At 40.6% G+C, this 22,223-nt stretch overlaps 1 protein-coding gene across 2 annotated transcripts in view; it reads right to left on the bottom strand.

The window, feature by feature from the left end:
- LOC104291613 (mucin-5B) overlaps positions 1-22,223 on the bottom strand; it is a 46,500-nt gene that overhangs the window by 10,227 nt on the left and 14,050 nt on the right. For both annotated transcript variants that reach the window (XM_009890867.1, XM_009890866.1), the window contains 22 exons: positions 22,035-22,199; positions 21,074-21,168; positions 19,571-19,697; positions 15,455-15,707; positions 14,364-14,416; positions 13,875-13,975; positions 13,450-13,601; positions 11,434-11,572; positions 10,599-10,709; positions 8,870-9,049; positions 8,254-8,490; positions 7,185-7,341; positions 6,867-6,995; positions 6,344-6,428; positions 6,100-6,137; positions 4,902-5,057; positions 3,590-3,682; positions 2,654-2,895; positions 1,973-2,150; positions 1,418-1,668; positions 804-987; positions 66-258 (listed from right to left, as the gene is read on the bottom strand). In XM_009890867.1, the coding sequence (XP_009889169.1) occupies positions 66-258; positions 804-987; positions 1,418-1,668; positions 1,973-2,150; positions 2,654-2,895; positions 3,590-3,682; positions 4,902-5,057; positions 6,100-6,137; positions 6,344-6,428; positions 6,867-6,995; positions 7,185-7,341; positions 8,254-8,490; positions 8,870-9,049; positions 10,599-10,709; positions 11,434-11,572; positions 13,450-13,601; positions 13,875-13,975; positions 14,364-14,416; positions 15,455-15,707; positions 19,571-19,697; positions 21,074-21,168; positions 22,035-22,199 (3,319 nt within the window). The remainder of the gene's footprint in view (positions 1-65; positions 259-803; positions 988-1,417; positions 1,669-1,972; positions 2,151-2,653; positions 2,896-3,589; positions 3,683-4,901; positions 5,058-6,099; positions 6,138-6,343; positions 6,429-6,866; positions 6,996-7,184; positions 7,342-8,253; positions 8,491-8,869; positions 9,050-10,598; positions 10,710-11,433; positions 11,573-13,449; positions 13,602-13,874; positions 13,976-14,363; positions 14,417-15,454; positions 15,708-19,570; positions 19,698-21,073; positions 21,169-22,034; positions 22,200-22,223) is intronic.

The following is a 22,223-nucleotide window of genomic DNA, read 5'->3' as shown; positions in this document are numbered from 1 at the left end:
CATGTAGTGAAGCACAAAATTATCTTGTGGACTTAGTTTTCCGGCACTTTTGGGAGTTGTCTTACCAGATGATTTTACACAGATTGGAAGGCTCACAATGCTGATGATAGTCAATCTCAGCTGGTTCTGAGACACCTGGATTACAGTATCTGTTGGTAGGATCTGGGACTTTCCAGTCTAATGCCATGTCTTTGAAGGACTCTATAACCTCACCATTCCTCTTCATAGCATCATCAGACTTCTGGTTGGTGCAGGTTCCTGGTAGCAATATAAAAGAAAAGTGGCAGTTCAAGGACAGTTATGTTGATGAAGCTTCTTTTAGAGAAAGCCTGGAGGGAAGTTCTCCTTGTGGGAAGGTAACAACGCATGGGGTCCTGGATGACTTCACAAGAACTGCTTGTAGGAAGAAAAGGCAACAGAAGGAAATAGTTTGGCAGTTACTGATGAAAACCAGAGCTGGTGTGTTGGTTGATGCATTTCTCTTGGTGGCTAAAGCAACTGAGATGGCTCTGTCTAGCACAGGACTCTCCAGATTTCATACATTCCCGTATTGAGTAGATCTGACTAAGAGGCTTAGAAAGAGCCTATCTCCATCCACCAGCATGTGAACAGAATGAAAGGAAGTGACTTAAAACTTTGCCTCCTGACAGTGTCTTTCCATCAAGTAGAGATAAATTTGTTAAAAGTTGTGAGAAATAGAAATCAGTGGAGTTGCAAGCATTTAGAGATGTTTATAAGGGGATGAGAGAAAGAAGGAGGAAAATTCATTACATTCATTACTGTCAGCTGATGAGGACACTCACCACACAGTCCCATGGTATTGTTATAAAACTTTCCAAAAGGGAGTTTTATGTAAAATGCAAGTCGGCTGTAGGAGACATAAATTTCTAATTCAGGTATTTCAACTATGACGTAAAGGCCAGAACTGGTTATCCTGATACCATTCTTGGAAACGTCTGGAATAACTTTCTTATCATTAAACAAAATCTAAAAAGAAGAGAAACAAAATATCTCTAATGGAAATCCTTCTGTTTATTAAGGTGTGCAGTTTGTGCAACTGGAAAATAGAGCAGCACAACTTCAGTCCTCAGATGCACCAAATGAAGTCTGTAAAGGACAGTCATTTAAGCAGTTGTCTATGGCTCCTTTATAATATGTTGTCATTTATATTTGAATACTCATGTCAGGAAGAAAAAAAACAACTTTCAATCATGTGATAATTATTTCCCAAGTTTTTAGAATATTACGAATTTTTGTTGGCACAAAGTAGAAAAGAGAGAGAAAGCAAAGTAATTGCATTTCCTACCTGTTCCATTTTTTACAACCTTCACCCTCTTTCGTGACAGGTTATTTGGCAGTACAGTAATATAACTAAAACAAAATAATATTGAGAATTCATTTTGACATGATACTTTACCAAGTTTGTTTCTTTTCCATGTTCCATTGCTTGTGTCAGAATAACAACAGAATTGGAGTGAAAAATAAGAAGGGACATTGAACAAATTGCTCCATCAATGGCACCACAGTAGTAGTTGTCTATGTGAATCCAGAAGTTGTGAGAATCAGGCTGAATTGACTTCACAAGCACATAGGTGCAGTTTTCTTTAAAATGGTAATATGTTCCATCAAAAGTCACATAATGTTCATTTCCCCATCCACTGCAAATACCTGGAAGACAGAGTGACAGACTTCAAGTTTGGCTTCTGAGCTTCCTGTAAGTAAAAGCTGGTTTTAAGTATTTTACACACTCTCAGTGAGAGCTGAAATAAACAGTTTGACAAAGAAAAATTAGCCTTGCAAGGACACTCTTATCTGCTCTTAACAGCCTATGTCTTAAATGGGACTTCTGCTCTATTACATGCTACTGAATTAATATGAATGTAATACAGATGGTGACCACATAGGCTTATCTTTCTTGAGGGCCAGCTGAACATAACATAAATTTCAGGAATTCCTCTGCCACAGTACTTACACTGGCACTCAAAGACTTCACAGCAACCAGTTTCATCATAGTGTTTCATGAATGGGAAACCATTGACACAGAGTTTCAGTTGCTGAGGAGGGCAAGTCATGCTGGACAGTTTAATATTGTTTCCTTCTCCCAGGCAAGTGGCAATCTGGCAGTTTCCAAAGTTCCATGTTTCATTAAACTGTTGATGGATTGAAAAAGGAGAGGGGAGGCACATAGCAAAGTAATATAACAAAATCTTTAAAATCACACACAGCAACTATGCTCCATTCAATCAATTGTCTAGCATGGTGTTATTTGCTAACTACTCTTTCTCAGGAAACAAGGCAATGTGGAACATATCGCAATCGACAGAGCCTTGATATCTACTTCTTTTCTACCACATTTTTATAGGACTCAATATTAAGTTCCTGACCAATTATGATGATGGGACACTGCCAGATGTGGTTTCCCAGCCTTTGTTCACCTTAGGTAGCTCTGCCTACATGCAATCATTTAGATGTTTCAGGTGAACAGAATAATCTTCAACTTATTCACTCATTTATTTGGGGTCTTCTGGTGTACTTCTAAATAATCTAATTCTGCCACACCTACAGTCCAACTGTAGCGATGGTTACCAAAACCAATTCTTGGCTGCAGGCAATGCTGTAGCTGAAGAAACACATCTTCTTTCAAGTCTCTCACCTTTCTGGGGGGAATGAGCTCAAGACAATCGCTCACAGGAGTCCTCGTGGAAGCAGGAACTTGGCTTGTTGCACTGGGAGCAGATGTTGGTGGACAGGCTTTGGAGCCTGGATCACAGATCTTGTGGGCCTCCGTATGGCCAATTTTACACTCTGCCCAAATTAGTTCAATCTGACACGATGAATTGCAAATGGAGTAAGCACAATGACCTGATATATTCACTGGCAGAGAAACATTTTCTCCTGAAAGGCCAAAACCCGACTGTTAGCACTGGACTGCGCTTGAAACTTGTAAGTCTCAAGGCCTATGCATCACAGATCAGCCACATGCTCAGCCCTGCATTTAACTAGCTGGGTCTGCCTTTACCAGATGGCCATGTTCAGGTGCGACTGCCTGTCTGCAACTCCTTGAATTCAGCGACTGAATCAGAGCTCAGTTCATCCAAATGGCAAAGGCTGAGGGAGGGCCACAGGTGGCTAATCTGGAATTCTGCTCCTAAGTACATTAGCAGGAATTGAAAATGAGTACAAGAGGAGAGAATACTGAATACATCACTGAGTGCATCTGGTCTTCACAAAGAGCAGGAGATAGATGGTTCAAGAGCTACCAAGAGATGAATAAAAGTCTTCCCTCTGCTTTTGGAATAAGACTGTGTATTACAAGCCCATGTTAAGCAGTTTGAGATTCAGGGTTTGTGCTGGAGTCCACTAAAGTTAGCATCTGGTATAAGCTTCCTTACACAAGGGATATCCAAACCAGAACAAAGTTATAGGATATGTTGTAGTTCCAAAGGTCTTAGTTACAGTTCAAAGATGTAGCAACTTGTGGTAATGTGTAACCGCAGCAGGCTGAATGAGCACTTGCTGAAGCATCTTTATCTAACAGTACATCTTCCCACATCAATGGTACAGAAAAAAAAATTGCTTGGTTTCTCACCCATTTGTATCAATTGTCCATTGTCATTGCAGAAGCAGGGAGTGGCTACCATTGATGATGGAGGTGCAGACATTACAGGTTGCGTACGTGGTTCTGCAGGAAATGAAATCAATTAATATTCAAATCCTCTGCTGCTCTACTTTCAACCCCTATGGCATCTATTACATTCTCTACAACCACAAAAAGAGGAAAAAATAATATTTTTTATACCCCCACCCCATTCTTTACATATACACACTAAATCCACCTTCTCTGTATTTACATATACTCTATTACACTGTATGCTACTAGAATAATAGACACACATGCCTCCTTGTAGTTACTTTTTCTATATAGAATACAATAAACCACCCTTAAATGTTGCTTATCGACGCCATTTTAAGGTTTCTTTGAACTTTCTAATCCTGCAGGACTTCACCTGACTTTGGAGAGGTGATTTCCAGTGGCACTCCATTTTGGCTTTTAATGCCTTGTTGTGAAGAAGCTGTTGGTTTAAATACAGACAGATTATTTAGACATTTTGCTATGGCACCTACACTTTGCTTTCAATAGTCTTTCCTTTCCTACCTATTTCCCCATGATAATTCTTATACCACTTGTTAACACATTTAGTAAATACCAAACACACAGCCTCACCATCAAGTCTTTAGCCCTTCCACTCACTTGAGTAGAGAAGCTACCTTTTAATTTTCCTTGTCCACTTTGTACAATTTGCTACAAGGATAGTACACAGTTTTTAGCCATTTATTTTTCTTTGCTATAATCATGTGGCAAAATTCCACCTTTTCTTTATTTCTTTTTACTTCTTATTTTCTGTTCATTTGCATCTCCTTCACCCTGCAACTTCTCTTTTGGGAAGCGAGTAAACCACCAAGCAGCTTTATTTTCTTGCTCCAGTGACCCATTTGAGACTGACTTATTCCAATGCAGAAAACAGTACAATAAGAATCTTGATGTGATATAGGTGATGACAAGGAGAAAAAAAGGTTTAGAAGTATGAAATATTGAGACTAACAACACCAGTGTCAACTGTGGTATGCCCAAGGTCATTGTAAAAGCTGTACTGAAAAATGGCCAAATGTCTCTGTTCTCTCTTTCGCCCATTGACAGTAAGAATCTATAAAAACTACACTTTTGGTCCCCACCATGAAACCCATAAGCTCTGACCCTTCATTCCTGAACCTTCTTCAACTGCCTTAAATTCTTCACTTATCCTAGACATGCAGTAGGGGTCTTTTTCCAAGATGAAGGAATCTTACTACCATTACAGACTTTCATAAAAACACCGCCAACACTCTTATAAATCTAGTACCTTGTGCTGCTGTGGATGGTGTTCTGCAAGGGATGAGTGTTTTAATGATCTCTCCATTAGGGCCGCAGACAGCATCACCACATTCAGTCCCATATACTTGGCTGTATACAGTTTCATTTAAGGTGTAGGTCTTCCCATTGTAGCAGCAAAGGCAATCTAAGACACCAAAAGAGCAAATGCTGCGGTAATAGGGGATACTTGTAATATACATACAAATGAGAAGCAAACCAAACTCTGGATTTCCCTTCTGTAGCTCATATCATTAAACATTAATTACCTGGCTGAAAAACTTAGTTTCTACTCGAGAAGTTGCACTAGGAGTCTACTTCATTTATTTAAAGTGGGTTGGATTTTTGTTGTTGCTGGTGTTTCTTGGAGTTAGCTTGCATAGAGGAATTACTGGCTGGTGAAAGCATCAGAACTGGCACTGTCCTTACCCAGCATGGAGCACAGGTGCATTCCCTCTTGACAGGGGATGCAACTGGGATTACCGCCTTGCTGAGTGATAAAACACTGGCTCAGAAGGTGTTGCACAGCCATTTCCATCCACTAATGAGGAACATGCCGTCATAAACAATTTCATTTAAATATATGAGAAGCCCTCCAGGCTTTGGAGATTGTACATTCAGGAACCCAAGGGAATATATCTATTACTGTAACAAAATCTGCAAAACTGAAGATGTGTTTTCTACTGGGTCAGCCTGCATTTTGGGATGTGGAAATGAACAGATACCATACCTTAAGCAAGTGTGTCCTTTAGCAACACAAACGTGTCTCTCATAAGCTAGCTGTCTAGGCTTATTATGAAATTAGTGGAGAGGAAACAGCATCTCTACAAGATTTGGCCTGTTCTAAAAGTGCTTGTTAAAACAGATACCATGAATGGTCTGCTTCAGACTGTGTTCTGTCTTCACTGACTACCAAGGGAAGTGTAAATGTGGAGAAGTGGTATTTACCTGGATGAGATGAATCCCACATATCATACCTCTCTCCTTCCTCCCTATGATTATCCTCTAGACAGTTCTTCAGGTCAAAGGCCGTGTTTTGCTTATCAAAGTATATCTGTGCTGCAGTGCATCACCTGTTGACCTAGCTAGCTGGAGTCCTATTACCAATACACCTGCAGTAATACATGATGCTGGGTTGTTTCAGTCCTATCATCATCACTCAATGAATGGTGAGGGAGGTAAAAAGTTACCTTTGGAGTCTTCAGTACATAGTTTCTCCTCAGGATCGCTGAAGGTAAACAGAAAAGGAGAAGGCTTGTTTTATTGACTTGAATCAGTATGTGGAATAACAATGTCTGCAACGGTAACTACTTTTACATAAAAGCCCACTCCTTAAGGATTTAATAATTGCCACTGCCTATGAACATAAGCCAAACATTGCCCAGCTTATCCTTTCCAGTCCTATTCTACCTCTCTCACCATCAACTGACCTACCATGAAGTGCAGTTGGGGAGGGAGACGCACTCCCTGCTCTCCTCATCAAAATACGGCTTGTCAGGACTACACTCTGGGTAACAGCCTGGAATGTTAAGGTAAACAAAGCATTCTTAGTCTGCTTTACATAGATCCAGGGAAAACACACAAATACCTCTATCAGATGCAGATTTTATCCCAAAATAAACGTGATTCCAGTATGAATGTGCTTTATGCTAGCAACTATTTTTCCACATCCTCTTTTCCCCCCTCTCCCAAAAGTTTTAATCAAGTCTGCTGACAGACAATTCTTCTTTGCAAATTTAGACTGAATGACCTTTTATCTCTCCCCAAATTTAAAGACAACAGGCAAATTTTGCTATGAATGGCACCATTATACAGGGAATTAGCCCACAAGAGGAATGGTCAATGAGTTTCTGGGGCAAATGAGATAGCCTTTCAGCAACCTTGATGCTTAAGACATTTAAAACCAGACTAATAGCTTCAACTCCCATAAACTGCATCAAACTCAAGCAAGAATTACCTTCCAAACTGTACAGCAAGTTCCCACATTTCCCTTGTGGGTTCCTGCAGGTCTTTAGACAAGGGGCTCCACAGGGTTTATAGAACCACTCATGTTTGTCAGGTGGATTGTAATAATCACAGAACACAGCTGGAACAGAAAAATAAAAAAACTCCAAGTCTCAGACACTGGGCAGGGGTTATTTTCTAAATCTTGTAAACACAAGCTTGCTAAGTCACGCATGCACAGTGATGTCAGAATTCTGCTCTCCTTGATCTCCCATGTAACTGAGCACATGAAGCACTGCTTTTCTGTGTGCATTTTCAGTGCAATACTTACGGCAAATGGCAGGTGTTCTCCAGTCAATACAGACACCAGCTCTGCTACAGCTTCTTGAATAGGCAGCAACTGAGGTACAAAAGCACTCACAGTCTCCCACACTGTCACAGCCACAGAAGTCAGAAATACAAGATTCATAATACGGTATTGGGTTGACCTATCAAAATACCAACAGATCTGTTACCACAGATGTACCTGCTGTATGGTGTTTCAATGAGACAAAGGGCTCTGAGCTCCTGCCATCCACTGGCAGTTTCTTTGGCAGAACCAGGCTGAGTCTGTGACTGACTGGGATTGTCATGAAGGAGGTATGATATTTTACAACAGGTAGTTTTCTATTTTCACCTGCCTGGTAGAAATGGACTCTAAATCTTCTCATTCTCATGTGTGTAATACTGGCATGTACACTCAAAATGTCTTTCCAGTGTAATTTCTGCAGGGCTGAACTACCTTGCTTTGGGTTAGCACAACTACATAGTGTGTGCACTGCCTAACAGAGAGATAGTGATTAAGTTAGTATAAAAGGAAATCCTATTTCCACTGAACTTCATGTCCCTTGTGTTTTAACCTGTGCCAATATGGGCTAACCAAGGAAATAAAGCCAAGCTGGCTTTTAAAATGACTTATTAAACTGCACTGAAGTTTTGTACAGACATTCTCATTAGGAATTAGTAGCCTTGTTTCTGTTTAGATTAATTCAATTTGTGTCTAAAATAAACCAAATAATCTTTTGAGGTAATTTGAATGAACTTTCCCAAGGATCCCCATACAAAGAGTCCTACGCTAACTTATATCTAGATTTTATAAATTGATACCTAACTTTTTACTTCTGGTGGCCAACTATTATCCTCTTTGTGTTCAGTTGCTCAAAACAGGCACTGCTGTTTCCTCATACTGTGCAACAGGATTCAACTGGCATAGCTCTAAAGTGAGGTTTTGAGAAAGGAAGCCTTTGTACTTGAGGATGCTGTGTAATAGCGTTTAATAGTAAAAATTTGTTTGCAAATGTGCTGCACAATAGCAACAAATACCTCGTGTGAAACTACTGAGGATGAGGGAACAGGATTACCTTACTGTGACAGGCTTCGAAGATGTTACTCTTAATGATGCTGCAGTGCTTCTGTCCCAGGACAGACTTGAAAGGCTGATCGGCACACAGGTCCGTCCTGTTTATATTTGAGCAGGTGCTTGTTATTTTCCAGCTGTTTCCAAACTCCTGGATGCTCATCTCTACGGACTGCCCTCTGGTTGTGAAGTCATTCCTTGAGCGGCCATCAAAGTCCCCACAAAGGCCACAGACTTTTCCCTGGGTAATTTGATTAGGCACAGTAAATGGTTTGGTTATTTTGAGTGCAGCCCACTGTATGACAGAAATAAACTATCAAACTGGCCAAGGCCAAATAGCTGCAAATTTCTAAACAGCCATCAAAATGCAACTTAGAAAAAGCTGGACTTCAAGTGACAAGATCACTGTGTTAGTCTAGCTAGCTAATTCTAGCTCCAATTATTCTGGAGTGTTTCATACTGGCTAAACAATGTACTAAAACACAAGACATGGCCTGCTTGCTTCTTTTTGTCGACTGAACTGAACACTTTTCCAAGCCCTGCTTTTCAAACTGGGGCTCCAGTTCTGGATGTGTAACTTAGAGTTTGGTATCATAATTCTCAGTCCATCCTATACCTACTTGGAAAGATGGTGCCACGTGAACAACAACAGTAGTCTTCTGGTCCCACATGAAATTCATCCCTTTGTTTGTTTCAATCACAATATAACCTCCTCTGAGATCCACTTTGTAATTCTTCTTAGCTCCTGGATCAGTGGCTATCTCCTGAATTCTTCCTTCCAAGAGCCTGATTTCACTGCTCTACAAGGAACAGATACATTACATGGAAGGAAATCAAATAGAAAACTTAGTGTAACAGCACTGATACTCTGCCTCTTGTCCTTCATCTTATTTTTCTGTAGTCTTCCCACTGCATCTTGGTCTGTCCCTAGACATGTGAGCCACAGAGAAGACCGACTGAGCTCAATGGGAAACCTCTACCCTTGCATGACAAATCTTACCTCATGGCCACAGAAATTCATAGAATCATAGAATGGTTTGGGTTGGAAGGGACCTTAGAGATCATCTAGTTTCAACTACCCTGCCATGGGCAGGGACACCTTCCACTAGACCAGGCTACTCAAACCCCATCCAACCTGGCCTTAAACACCTCCAGGGATGGGGCATCCACAACTTCTCTGGGCAACCCATTCCAGTGTCTCACCACCCTCACGGTAAAGAATTTCTTCCTCATGTCTAATCTAAATCTACCCTCTCTCAGTTTAAAACTGTTACCCTCTTCCTATCACAACAATCCCTGATAAAGAGTCCCTCCCCATCTTTCCTGTGGGCCCCCTTTAAGTACTGGAAAGTTCCAGGTTTCCCTGGAGTCTTCTCTTCTCCAGGCTGAACAACCCCAGCTCTCTCAGCCTGTTTTCATAGGAGAGGTGTTCCAGCCCTCTGATCATCTCCATGGCCTTCCTCTGGACTTGCTCCATCTGGACTTGCTCCAACAGGTCCATGTCCTCCTAATGTTAGGGGACTCAGAGCTGGACACAGTTCATAAGAGCGAAGTAGGGGGGCAAAATAGAACAGAACAGAAGAGAACAGAACAGAACAGAGTGGAGTGGAATGGAATGGAACAGAGTAGAATAGAATAGAATAGAATAGAATAGAATAGAATAGAATAGAATAGAATAGAATAGAAGAATAGAATAGAATAGACTAAACTAGACTAGACTAGAATCACCTCCCTCGACTTGCTGGCCACACTTCTTTTGATGCAGCCCATGATATGGTTGGCTTTCTGGGCTGTAAGCATAGATTGTCCTCATTTTAGAGTAAATCTATTCTGCCGGCATAGCAGCTGCTGAGTGCACAGGCAATTGGGCATGCTAGAACACCCTTTGTCATGCTGCTTTGTTTCTGCATCCCTCTCACCCCCCTCTATGGGAGAAATCGCTTTTGTGTACACTTTGGGGAAATGCTCAGCCTGAGCTGAAGGGAGGAAACTCTTCTCTCTGTAGTTACATATGTGTTGTGCTCAAACCATGTTACAGAAACATGCTACTCTGAAAACTTTACCATCGCGCTTATACCACTAACATCATAGGTGCAAATACTCACACACACATGCGCATACATAGAGTGCTGTTGACTCCCTGCATCTACCCCCTCACCTTCACAAGTGTCCAGAGCTGTTAACACCAATCACTTAAAACTTTCCCAGCTTGCCTACCTCTGCTTTCTGGCCGTTTGACTTCCACAGGTACTGTCTAGCAGCAATTGAGTCGGTATATAAGGGGATACTACACTAACTGCTACAAAATCAAGATTATTGCTCCTCAATTATAAACAATTATAGACAAACCTCAAAAATCAGTGTGATCTTTAGGGAGCAGATGGCGAGTGACTTCCCACAGGCGTTGTTCTGAATTACAATTCGGAAGGTGCCCGCATCCATGTTATTGGGGCAAAAATCCTTAGGAAAATAGATAAGATTGTATTAGATCTTTTCAGGCAACTAGACTAGTCTTAAACATTTTCAGGACCTCTAAATGAATGACACTGTAATCTGACTTATGCTATTTTGTCACTTTTTTATTCACCAAAACTCTGGGCATTTCATAAGAATTTGGTGGCAGCTGACCTGGTGGCAGGTTCATACTTGGCCAGGAATTTCCAAGAGGAAAGCTAAGGGAACAGATGAGTTTTCACAGCACCAGTCCAGCACAGCCAAAATGGTAAAAATATTTTTTGTTAAAATTAGCAAAACAGTCTGTAATTCGGGGATGACAAAATGTCTCACTAAGTCACATACATGAGACTCGCACTTTAACCTCTACGTGCTTCTGTCACAGCAAAAATACTGTCCGTCTTGGATGGCTGAGAGAAACACTTAGCTTTTCAACACATCGATTCCTTTCACTTGCAGATGCTGGAATTACACCAGGAAAAGGCTGTCCAGCCCAGGAGTTATTCGTTTAGGATCACAGAGCGCCCTCTTGTGTCATTTATGGGGATTAATTGTTTTGCTGTTATAGGGAAAATCTGACTGTATCTGCCCTAGGTACAAGAGGAGGGCAGTAGGCTCTGCTCATCAGCGTTGAGTGCTTTGCATGGGACAGCCCTTTAGTTACTCAGACTGAACTCTACAGTGTAAGCTGTGAAATGCATATGGGTAGGAAAGTGAAAAAAAATGATACCTGAGCTAGGATATAGTCACAGTCTCCCAGGAAATCAAACTTCTCCCCATCAAAGCTCATGTAATGCCCATTCCCATACACAGTGCAGGTTCCCTTACAGGGATTGTCTGTGCAGTTCCACTGCCTTTTGTTACAGGTGCTGGGAGGAGAAATGCAAAGAATCACAATCTTTGTATGAAGTGTGTTTTTTCCTTAACCATAAACAGGGGAAGAGTAATTCAAAGTTATGTCTTTTGCAGTACTTCAAAGAAAGCAATCATCTCTCACTCTTGCAGGTTTACCCTCTCACCTGTTCTGAGACCATGCCATGAGAAGGTTTACTAATCAGAAAGTTCATGTTTACTAACAAGACACATTTGAACTTTGTCTATTTTTATTCTACTTTATCCTTCAAATATCTTTTAAATCATTAAGGCCTGGCAGCAGACAGTGGGGATTTAGGAGGTAAACTCAAGGTGAAGAACTGAACATTTTGACCGTTTTCAAATGTTAATGTGAGGTACCATGTGGTCAGTTCTGTTCCTGACTACAGTGGTGTGAATCAATATTGTCTCCGTCTTCCCTTGTGTATTGGGTCTGGCTGAGGTGGAGTAAATTTTCCCTATACAGCCCCCATAGTGCTGTGCTTCTTTATTGATACCTAGAAAGGTGTTGATAACACACCAGCGCTTTGGCTACTGCTGAGCAGTGCTTACACAGCATCAAGGCTGTCTCTTCAACATTGCCCCTTCACCAGCTCTCTGTGGGTGGGCAAGATCTTGGACAGGGACATAGCCAGGACAACTGACCCAAACTGACCAAAGAGATATTCCATACCATACAACATCTGCTCAGCAATAAAAGCTAAGGGAAAGGGGAGAGGAGGGCGAGGGGAGGCACATTCGTTACTACAACATCTGTCTTCTGGAGCAATCCATGTACTGAAATCCTACTTCCTGTGAAGCGGCTGGACATCACCTGCTGATGGGAAGTAGAGAATAAATCTTTTGTTTTCCTGTGCCCCAACACATGGCCTTTGCTTTTGCCTTATTAAACTGCCTTTATCTTGACCCACAAGTTTTTTCCATCTTATTTTCTCCCCTACTGTGTCCTGCTGAGGCAGTGAGTGATAGAGCAGCTTGGTGGGGACCTGGCATCCAGCCCAGGTTAATCCACCACACCTTGACAAACTTTATCTCCAGTTGAGGGGGACCATAGATGTAAAATTTTAGTTGTTATACCCTTGACACAGAGACAGCATTTTTTTTTCCCATGTGTGTCCTGTTCTCATAAGAAAACAAAGCCCTCAGTGCAACAAAACCTTTTAATGGCTTCTGTGATATCAACAGCTGCTTATCAGGGTTTGGCTTCACATGTTAAACTTGATTGCTTGTACTAGTGGTGATCAGACCAGAGGTTTTCTGGCTCTTATTTGCTGCACAACTCTTGGCAGGGCTCTACAGTCTAAACGATGGGTAAGGATTCAAAGTGTTTTACCCACCATAATCAGTAATAACAGTGAAGTCTACACCAGAGTTGTACCAATTGGAGCAGCTCGAGCATTCGTTTATCTTATTTGAGAGCTACACACCTGGAAGCACTGCAAATCACTGGAAGATCATTGCGATTCCCTCTCTCCTCTAAATTTAATCCTTTTCTGGGGTTCAGCTGTGCCCAACAGACACAGACTCAATTCCCCCTTGTAGAATGGCCAGCTTTAGACCAACCTGGATGAGGTTGGTCTAAAGCTGGTGTGGAAGCAGGTTGCAGAAAAGGATGGAAATCATTTGACAGTTGTTCTCCCTAAGTGCAGGTTCGTGCACTTTGTTGCAGAGAGGAAACCAGAGAATCATAGAATGTTTCCCCTTTTATTTTTACTAGAAGCCTGATGGCTGTAATGATGAAGAGGAAGGCTTCAAAATACATCCTGCCTCATGGGCCCACTATGCACTGAAAATTTTGTTGTAGATTTTTTTTTATAAATTTGTTATAAAACAAGGCTTTTGTTAGAAAACAAGGCTTCCTGGTATAACATACCACGTGTTGCAATCCACTTTGATGGTTTCCCCAGGTTTATAAAAGTGTCCTCCATGGACACATGGGCATTGATCTTTGGGAATACATCCTCCACTGCCATCCAATACCAGCCCATCGGGACACATGCAGCCAGAAACACATTCCGTGTCATACTGCGTATATAAAGATACAACACAAAGCAATTCGTTAATGCACAGAAGTGCAAGCTCTGGATGCCAAACTTTTGTATTATTTTAAAATCCCCTAACTGTAAGTTAGTGACAATCAAACTACAAGTATCACAGCTGCATTGGTAGTTATAGCTGCTATGTTACCAATTGTTGGTCTGTGAACAGCGTAACACGTTACTGTCAGCGTTTGTTAAGGACAATCATACATGCATAATCATGCTGTCCCATGTTCCTGCTAGGAGGTGAAGTCCTTACACAGTGCATGTCCTGCGTCTTACAACTTTTCTGACACTCTGATCCAATTGCACCGGGACCCGCAGAGCTGCAGTTGAAGTAATACATAGGAGCTGGGCAATCTATAGGAGGAAGAAAATATTTTAGTAAAGTAATTTAGTGAAAGCAATAAGATTGTCATCAGCAATTGTAAAACAGAGTACAGCATTTCAGAGGGCAGCATGTGTTTTTCATTTACAGTTTCTTTTAGCTTCTGCTTCTGCCCACCAACAGTTCAGGGAGGACGAGGCAGATAACTTCTAAGCTTTGGGAAATATCCTCATCTTTTAAAGAATTCAGCAAGTCTGGTGACATTTTTACAAAGACAACTATTATCAATAACCAGCATATTTCAGGGAGAAGGCAAAAATGTGCAGAACACTAAAATGTTACAGAAAGTAAGAAATAACACAGAAAAAACATTATAAATACTAGCTGACACCATAATGCTATTATTTAACAAAATCTCACCTTTTACCAGGACAGTTTCTCCAATGCAGTCTAATCTTCCTTGAATGCATTTGCTAAAGAGATTCCATAAAATGAAACACATCAGCTCTTTGCACATTTCCCTCTCACTAGAAAGGCACTACAAAGCTTCACTAGACACACAAATAACAACTTCCTATCAAAATGAATATTTGGTGCAACTATCAGGTCCACAGACATGAATTACCATCCCCAGAAGGAATATCAAGATACCCAGCTCTTAAATACTGTTCCTTCATCTGCCACTGATTTACTGTGTTTTCCCTAAATCAAGTTTTTCCTAAGCCTCTATTTTTTACTGCGTGAGATGAAACCAATGCTATCTTAAATAAGAGACCTCTTAAATTACTAAATGAATCTGTATTTACAAAATAGTCTAGAATTCTCAGGAAAAAAATACAGGCATTGGAAGAGACAGAGAGAAAGAATATCTAGACATCGAGAGATACAAATAAATTGTTTGAATAAAACAGCGTTCCCCTGGTGTTCATTTGCATTGCTGTCCTGATCTGGTTGAAAATGAGAAAATTACAATTGCTTTTCACTGCAGATGCAAATTAAATATGTTATTTTTAGTATTTTCCCCAAGATTTTTCTCTCTCTCTCCTTTTAAAAACCTCAGTTTGAAAACTGAGATTTTGTGATTGTTTTTTTTTTTTTTTTCCAGGACCATTTTTATTTTTTAAATAGTCTGCAGGATAGTGTGTTGCACTATCTTCACTTTTTCATTTCAAAGCCAGAAACTTCCCCAAGCCCCCTGTCTTCTAGAAACCTTGCTCCCACGGTATACGGATATTTTTTACACAACAAGGAACTTTGCATAGAGATAGATTGCAAACATTACTCTACTTAACAGGTTTTCAAGATCTTGTTTGCTAGCAGGAATATAGGATCTTAACCTTTGTTGCTGCTGCACTTCCTGCCAGGGGAATATTTGCTTTGGTACAATCTAGGAGAAATTTGTCATTATTCCTTACGGTAAAATGACACCATTCAGGGATTAGAGCAGGGACTTCCCCAGTGAGCCCTGGCGTCCCCCAGGTATGCAGCGTTTGCATCATGGAGCAGCTTACCACATCAGTTTGTCCTCTTGGAAGGAGTTTCCAGGCTGAACAATCTTGCCTTTGTAGTAGCAGGGACAGTCATCTGGAGTTACACATTCCTCCTCGTCATTGAGGTACGTCCCTTCAGGGCAACCACAGCCCTCCATAGGAGCGATCTGAACTTTACACAGTGGGTCAGGTTCATCCAGCGAGCGGCAAGACTGGTTACAGTACTTCACGCTATAGTTATAAACCATAGTCTCAGGACACTCCTCAGAGGGATCTTTTAAAAAGAAATAAAATGGATGTATGGTCTTCTCTGTGCAATCATACTGCTCATACTGCTAATGCAGCTTTCTGCACACTGGGAGCCATAAATGAGCTTTTTTCAAACTAGAGGACCTTGTCTCTCTTGTCTCTCCCCCTTGTATGGGGGAAGTCTGCTCGCAGCCTAAAGTACGTGACACTGAATACTGAAATACTCAGCAGGGTATATCTTGAATGAATAAGGGAGTGAGTATAATTTTGTAATTTGTACAATTTACATTTCTATCTTACACCAAGAACTGAAACAAATAACTTCTGACTAGTCTTTGTAGTTAAAAATTTATTTTCTCTCTTTTACTGATGGTTTCTTTGGCTGGGAATAATTTAAGAAAACAGCATATTTTGTAAGGGGTAAATTTTGATGTTAAATGGGCAGTGCCAAGTAACTCTGCTAATCATTTGATACTACCAAAGAAAGCGTGTTTGAATTCTTATAGATGTCTTGAGGAAAACTCTTGCTGTCATCCTCTGGGGGAATGATAAAAAACAGTTTCTAAGATGTCTTGGTGGACCAAACAGTTAAATACCAAAATTTAAAGAGCTCAGTTGACTCCGTAAGACAGTGAAATGCTGGTTAATTTTCACAGGCTACCAAGAAACAGCACCTTCAAAACTCTGCCATAAAATCTGCTGTACTGATCCATAGGGATGACATAAAATTTTGACAGGAAATACCACCCACATTAAGGCTGTGGTTTTCAAGAAAGTCTGGCAGCCAGATTCCTCTGAAACTCAACAAGAACTGGGGATCTAGTCATCTTGGACCTCTTTCTAACCCATCTGCAGATTTAACTCCACAATTGTTTTTCAGATACACACAGGTGTACTGGAAGGTACAGGGGAGTTGTTCGTGGGCAATTGTGCTAATCAACTTTGCAACAATGTTATCATCATATCAGCAGTAGATTCCATGCTTAAACCCTGCATGGCTTTTCAGTCCATGACCATAGTACACTTTCTTAGATTAGGTAGTATGCTAGGTTCGTGTACACGTTCAAAACCACCACCTCCACCAACAAAAAACAATTGGCTTCCTGGTCTTATCTGGAGCAGACACGATACCCCATGTATAAATTGGGCAGGCTATATTCTCCATCTTTATAGGCATGTTATGAAGATGCAGCAACTGGTATTGGTAAATCAAAATAGGCAAAATAAGAAAGGTATTAGTAAAGATGTTGAGAATGTGGTTATGTCAGATTTACCTGAATGGATGTCTCAATTGTTAGCTATGAATGTAATAAAATAATATGTTTACTTTCTCCCTTTAATTTTTCCATAGAGGAAAAGATCAATTTTGGTAAAATGAGATCTGGTAAGAAAAAGGTTATTTGATTATAGAACTCATGGTCACAGATTTGTAATCTGAGATTACATACATTACAACTAGGAGGCATGAGTGCAGAGAACATGAGCATACCAATGATAGCTTCAAGTTAGCTTGCACAACGAGTGCTAAAAAAACAGTGCCATGACTTAGCAGAGGCTACTAATCCCAGTGGTCTTCTGGGTAACCAGTAACTCCAGTAATGTTTCATGCTTCCACTAAAGATTGCGTCACATACATGCACTGCCAACAGTTAGCTAGTAGGGTTTACTTATTTCATGCACTCTACTGACTGCAATGTAGACATCTCCTTAGGATATAACCTGCCTTGGTTATAACCAGCCTTGGATGCTGCCTGCAGCCTGGCACAGCTGGACAGAGCTGCAGGAGCTGCAAGAAGCCTTTTCAACCCCCGCAATGGGACAGACCACTGAGACTGACTGTTCTGGCCCATTTATTCTTTCACTCATGAATAGCGCAACCTTCAATCTTATCACAGGCATGTTCCCGAAAGATTATATTTCTTCTTAAATAAGGCCTAAAATGAATGTGCTGATTAAGCCATTAGCATTTTTTCCCCAAGGTTACTGCACTGTTTGAGTAAATATTACCTACCTTACCATGAGTCCACAGATTTCAGTCTAACCCGTGCTGCAAACCAGTCTCGCTTTTGTCATAAAAAGTGTCATTAATTCTATGTCAATAACAAAGCTTTCAATAAACAGGGACTGTGTCTAGGACATAAACCTGCATGATTCTAGGATAATTTGCTGTGGACTATACCGTGTTCCCTTTGAATTATTTCAGAACAAGTTTGTTAAATTGTTCTTACTGCAATCTTACATGCCTTTGACACAGCACCATACCAGTTACATTGTTTGTCCATATTAAATATCCCAGCTGCATAAAAATAATTGTTGTTATGTTTCCTATATATGTTCATTCAGATACGTTATTAGTCAAGAAATCCATATATCTGTTTTCATGTTGACATAGGCAAATCTCACCTGAACTATCTGATCATCAAAGGAAAAATGGAAATGTTGAAGTAAAATTCAGAAGCTGGGGCTTGTGAATTTTATTCTCAGCTCTGATACCATCTCATAATAAATTCTGGCAGTGCCAAAGAAAGATATATACGTATGTGGACTCTGAACCTAGGATTTAGTGACAATGTGCATGTCCAAGAAACTTTTATTCATTTGTTAGATAGTCCTGAGCTGAAAATTCTTTTAAACACTTTCACATTCTCAGATATCACCAAAATATTTTGATTAAAAACCTTTACTATCTTACTGTAAGATAGAAAAATACAGTTCATGAGAGTGATACCATTTGTATGGACAATGTCTGAGAGGGCTGAGACAAACTGCAAAAATGGTATCAGAATTAAAATACATGGGGAGGCCCATGTGTTCAAAACTTACCTAATTGAAACTCCTTGTTGTGATTTGATTAATATATTTTATACTCTTTTGCTTCTCTGAGTACTGAATTCACCTAATATTTTACACAAGGAACATGAATTATGAGAGTATGAAGTGGATGTGAACTGATTTTGGCAGACAGAATTTTTTTATAGAATATATGCATATTTTCTTTTTCAAGGACTCACTAACTTGATGACTAAGCATAAAAGATACTTACTGCCACAAACTGGGCTCTCCTGAAGCTGTTCCCCCATATCATAGAATCATAGAATTGTTAGAGTTGGAAGGAACCTGAAAGATTGCCTCGCTCCAACTACCCTGCCAAAGGCAGGGGCACCTTCCACTAGACCAGGTTACTCAAAGCCCCATTCAGCCTGGCCTTAAACACTTCCAGGGATGGGGCATCTACAACTTCTGTGGGCAGCCTGTTCCAGTGTCTCACCACCCTCACAGGAAAGAATTTCTTCCAGATACCTAATCTAAATCTACCCTCTTTCAGTTAAAAACCTTTACCCCTTGTCCTATCATGACACTCCCTGACAAAGAGTCCATCTCCACCCTTTCTATAGGCCCCCTGGAAGTACTGGAAGGCTGCTATAAGGTGTCCCTGGAGTCTTCTCTTCTCCAGGCTGAACAACCCCAACTCTCTGAGCCTCCCCTCATAGGAGAGGTGTTTCAGCCCTCTGATCCTCTTTGTGGCCCTCCTCTGGGCTTGCTCCAACAGTTCCATGTCCTTCTTATGTTGGGGGCCCCAGAGCTGGATGGAGCTGGACTCCAGATGGCGTCTCATGAGAGCAGAGTAAAGGGGCAGAATCACTTCCTTTGACCTGCTGGCCATGGTTCTTTTGATGCAGCCCAGGATATTGTCGGCTTTCTGGACTGCGAGCACACTTCGCCAGCTCATGTTAAACTTCTCATCAGCCAACACCCCTAAGTCCTTCTCCCTGGGGCTGCTCTCAATCCATTCTCCACCCAGCCTGTGTCTGTGCATGGTATTGCCCCGACCCATGTGCAGGACCTTGTACTTGGCCATACTGAGTCAAGGTATTTTAGGATGCATACCACAGATGTCCTGCCTCCAGCCCTTAAGGAACACGCCTGCTGCAGCACAGTCTCTGGAGTAAGTAGAAAGCACACTACACAGTGCAACTTCACTCTTGTCAGCGTTACATGTGTCATACATACATTTCTAGGGGACAGAAAAGGACATGGGTATTATTATGTGCAGCTCACATAACAAACAGGGAAACATATAGCAATTCAAAAAGTAGTCAACTAATATATTTTTGCAAAGGTATTATTACCAGTAAAGCTTAATTTGTAATATCACTAATAGAAATTGTATGGTAATGGAATATTATATAAACTTGAGAAATGAAATTAATTACTGGCATGTATCTGCAATAACATTATGTCTAACACCCATGAATAGATTAATAGTAAGAATGATAAGGACACCTTTAGTTCATTAAAAGCACTAAGAAATGTCTGCACCAGCCTCTCATGAAGATGTACAATCTAGTACATGTCAAAATATGTCATCTGAAAATATGCAGAACTGAAAATATTGCACAGCGATGATTGGCACTTGTGTATCCATCTAGTGTGTAGATAAGATACACCCAATTGAATGACAGGTGCATAACAGAAGGTGATTTAATAGGGAGTCATATGTAAAGACATCTACAGAACTAGGTAAGTATAAAGGGGATTTAAAGCTCAAGTTCTTTTAATTGAGTGGCTGGACAGAAGAACCCAGATACAGCCTGTCACTCAAGAGCAGTAGCATCACACTGAATAGATGATGACTTCTCCTGCCATTACTGATGTCATGGAAAATGCTTCCATGAATCATGGTTTAAAATCTGATGAGATCAGCAGGAGTAACACACATATCCACAAGAAACTGGTTATTACTTTTCCTTAACTGAAAATGCAAATTCCTATTTTACTTATAATTAACATGAATTCTCAAGCAGACATATTTTCTGAGGGAAACTCAGGAGAGGTAAAGCAGAAGCCATATTTTTTAAGGTACCTGAAGACATATTAAATTTTAGGCAAAAATCTGTACAATAAATCAAAAACCTGTACAATAAGAGTACTTGTGGGCATTCTAAATATGAGGAGACTAACATGACTCCACATTAATAAATGGGATATAAACAATGTAAATACAGTATATATTCTTCCCTTAGACATGAATTTTAAACCAAGTCAGAGTGGCTGAAAAAACTATCAGTTCAATTCCACACAGAAACACTGATCTGGCTTTTCAAAGAGTGAACAGTTTTCAAGAACAGTTAGCCCATTTTTCCCTATTTTTCTTCTGGATCATGCAACAGAACTGTCAGTGGTGGCAGTCATTTAATATTCTCAGGGCTTCAGCCAAAAAGGCCCATTGTATCTTGCATAAACTCTCTTTTTGTTATTTTTCTTATCAGCATCAGTGAAATTCTTTGCAAACAGGCATTACTGTAACCTAGTTCACTCCCCTAGGCCAGATCTTCATGGCAGATCAGTCTCTGAACTGGATTAAACCACCCATTTAGACCAGTGCCTTACCTTGATGTACACAGAAGGGTCTACAACAGTATGGCAGGCAGCAAACACACTGCTTGTATTAGACAGAAGTGCACACCAATGCTGGGCAAATTTTTCTGAAGTAGGAAAAAATATGATTGTTCATAGTCACCTAAACCACATTACTATCTGAATTGATATTCTTATCAGATTAGAACTAGAATGGCCTGAAGTGTTCAGATAATGCCAGAAAGAAATACGGGGCATTAACATATCAAGGTGATAAGCATAGTTGGATGGGTGACCAGCCATGTCCCTAAAGGAAAGGTTTCACTTTCCAAGTACTAACATTATTACTGTGGCTGGATTTGCAGAACATCTGCAAAAACTCCCCATTTTCATCGTTTTTCCATCAAACTTTCCTAATTCTTTACAGTCAGGCAATTCTTTATAGTCAAGCAGTAACATCAAGCATGTAACAATTAGTGAACTGTGTGGCTATGAGCTGCAGCTTTAATTACATGTGGCAATACCTAGGAGAGTACAGTCTGAGGAGAGCACAGTCTGAATCCTATACATATCCAAACCTCGTCAAAGTGAGAAACCAGACAGCGCACCTAGTACAGTACAATGCTTGCTGAATTCAGTACTGTTGATAACTCATTCCTTTTGACTTCAGCACAGCTGTCTCAATCTAGATGGGAGGAAGGTCTTGCCCAAGTATTGAAACCAAGTATGCTCTGCCTTAAACCTAAATTATTATTGATGCTGTGTGTGCTTTTCAAGTCATCAGTGAAGAAGGTGTTGGCTCTTTCTCCAGCAGTGCAGTCTTTTTGTTTTAAAAGCAAAGCTGTCACTTTAAAGACCTGCAAAACCCAATTCTCTCTAGTAATAGCCTCCAGGCATCAGCTTTTGATGTTTATGACATTTCTAAAGCTTTTTTGGTTATCTGTCATATGAAAATTATTTAGCACTGATAATCCAGGGATGAAAAGCCTGCTACCTTTATCCACGCTGTTTGAACAAGGATCTTCAAAGCTGTCATCAACCTCAAAACAGCTGGCTCTAGTTTTCCATGAGTTGCCAAAAGCAGAAGCTGAATCTTCCACAGCTCCAGTGGCTGTTCTGAAGTCATCAGTCTGGATGTTATTGAAATTGCCACAAAGGCCTTGTGTGGGTGGCAGGGGGGGGG

This window comes from Charadrius vociferus, unplaced genomic scaffold, assembly GCF_000708025.1.
Source record: "Charadrius vociferus isolate BGI_N301 unplaced genomic scaffold, ASM70802v2 scaffold448, whole genome shotgun sequence".
Lineage (NCBI taxonomy): Eukaryota > Metazoa > Chordata > Aves > Charadriiformes > Charadriidae > Charadrius > Charadrius vociferus.
This window is presented reverse-complemented; position numbering and strand designations above follow the sequence as displayed.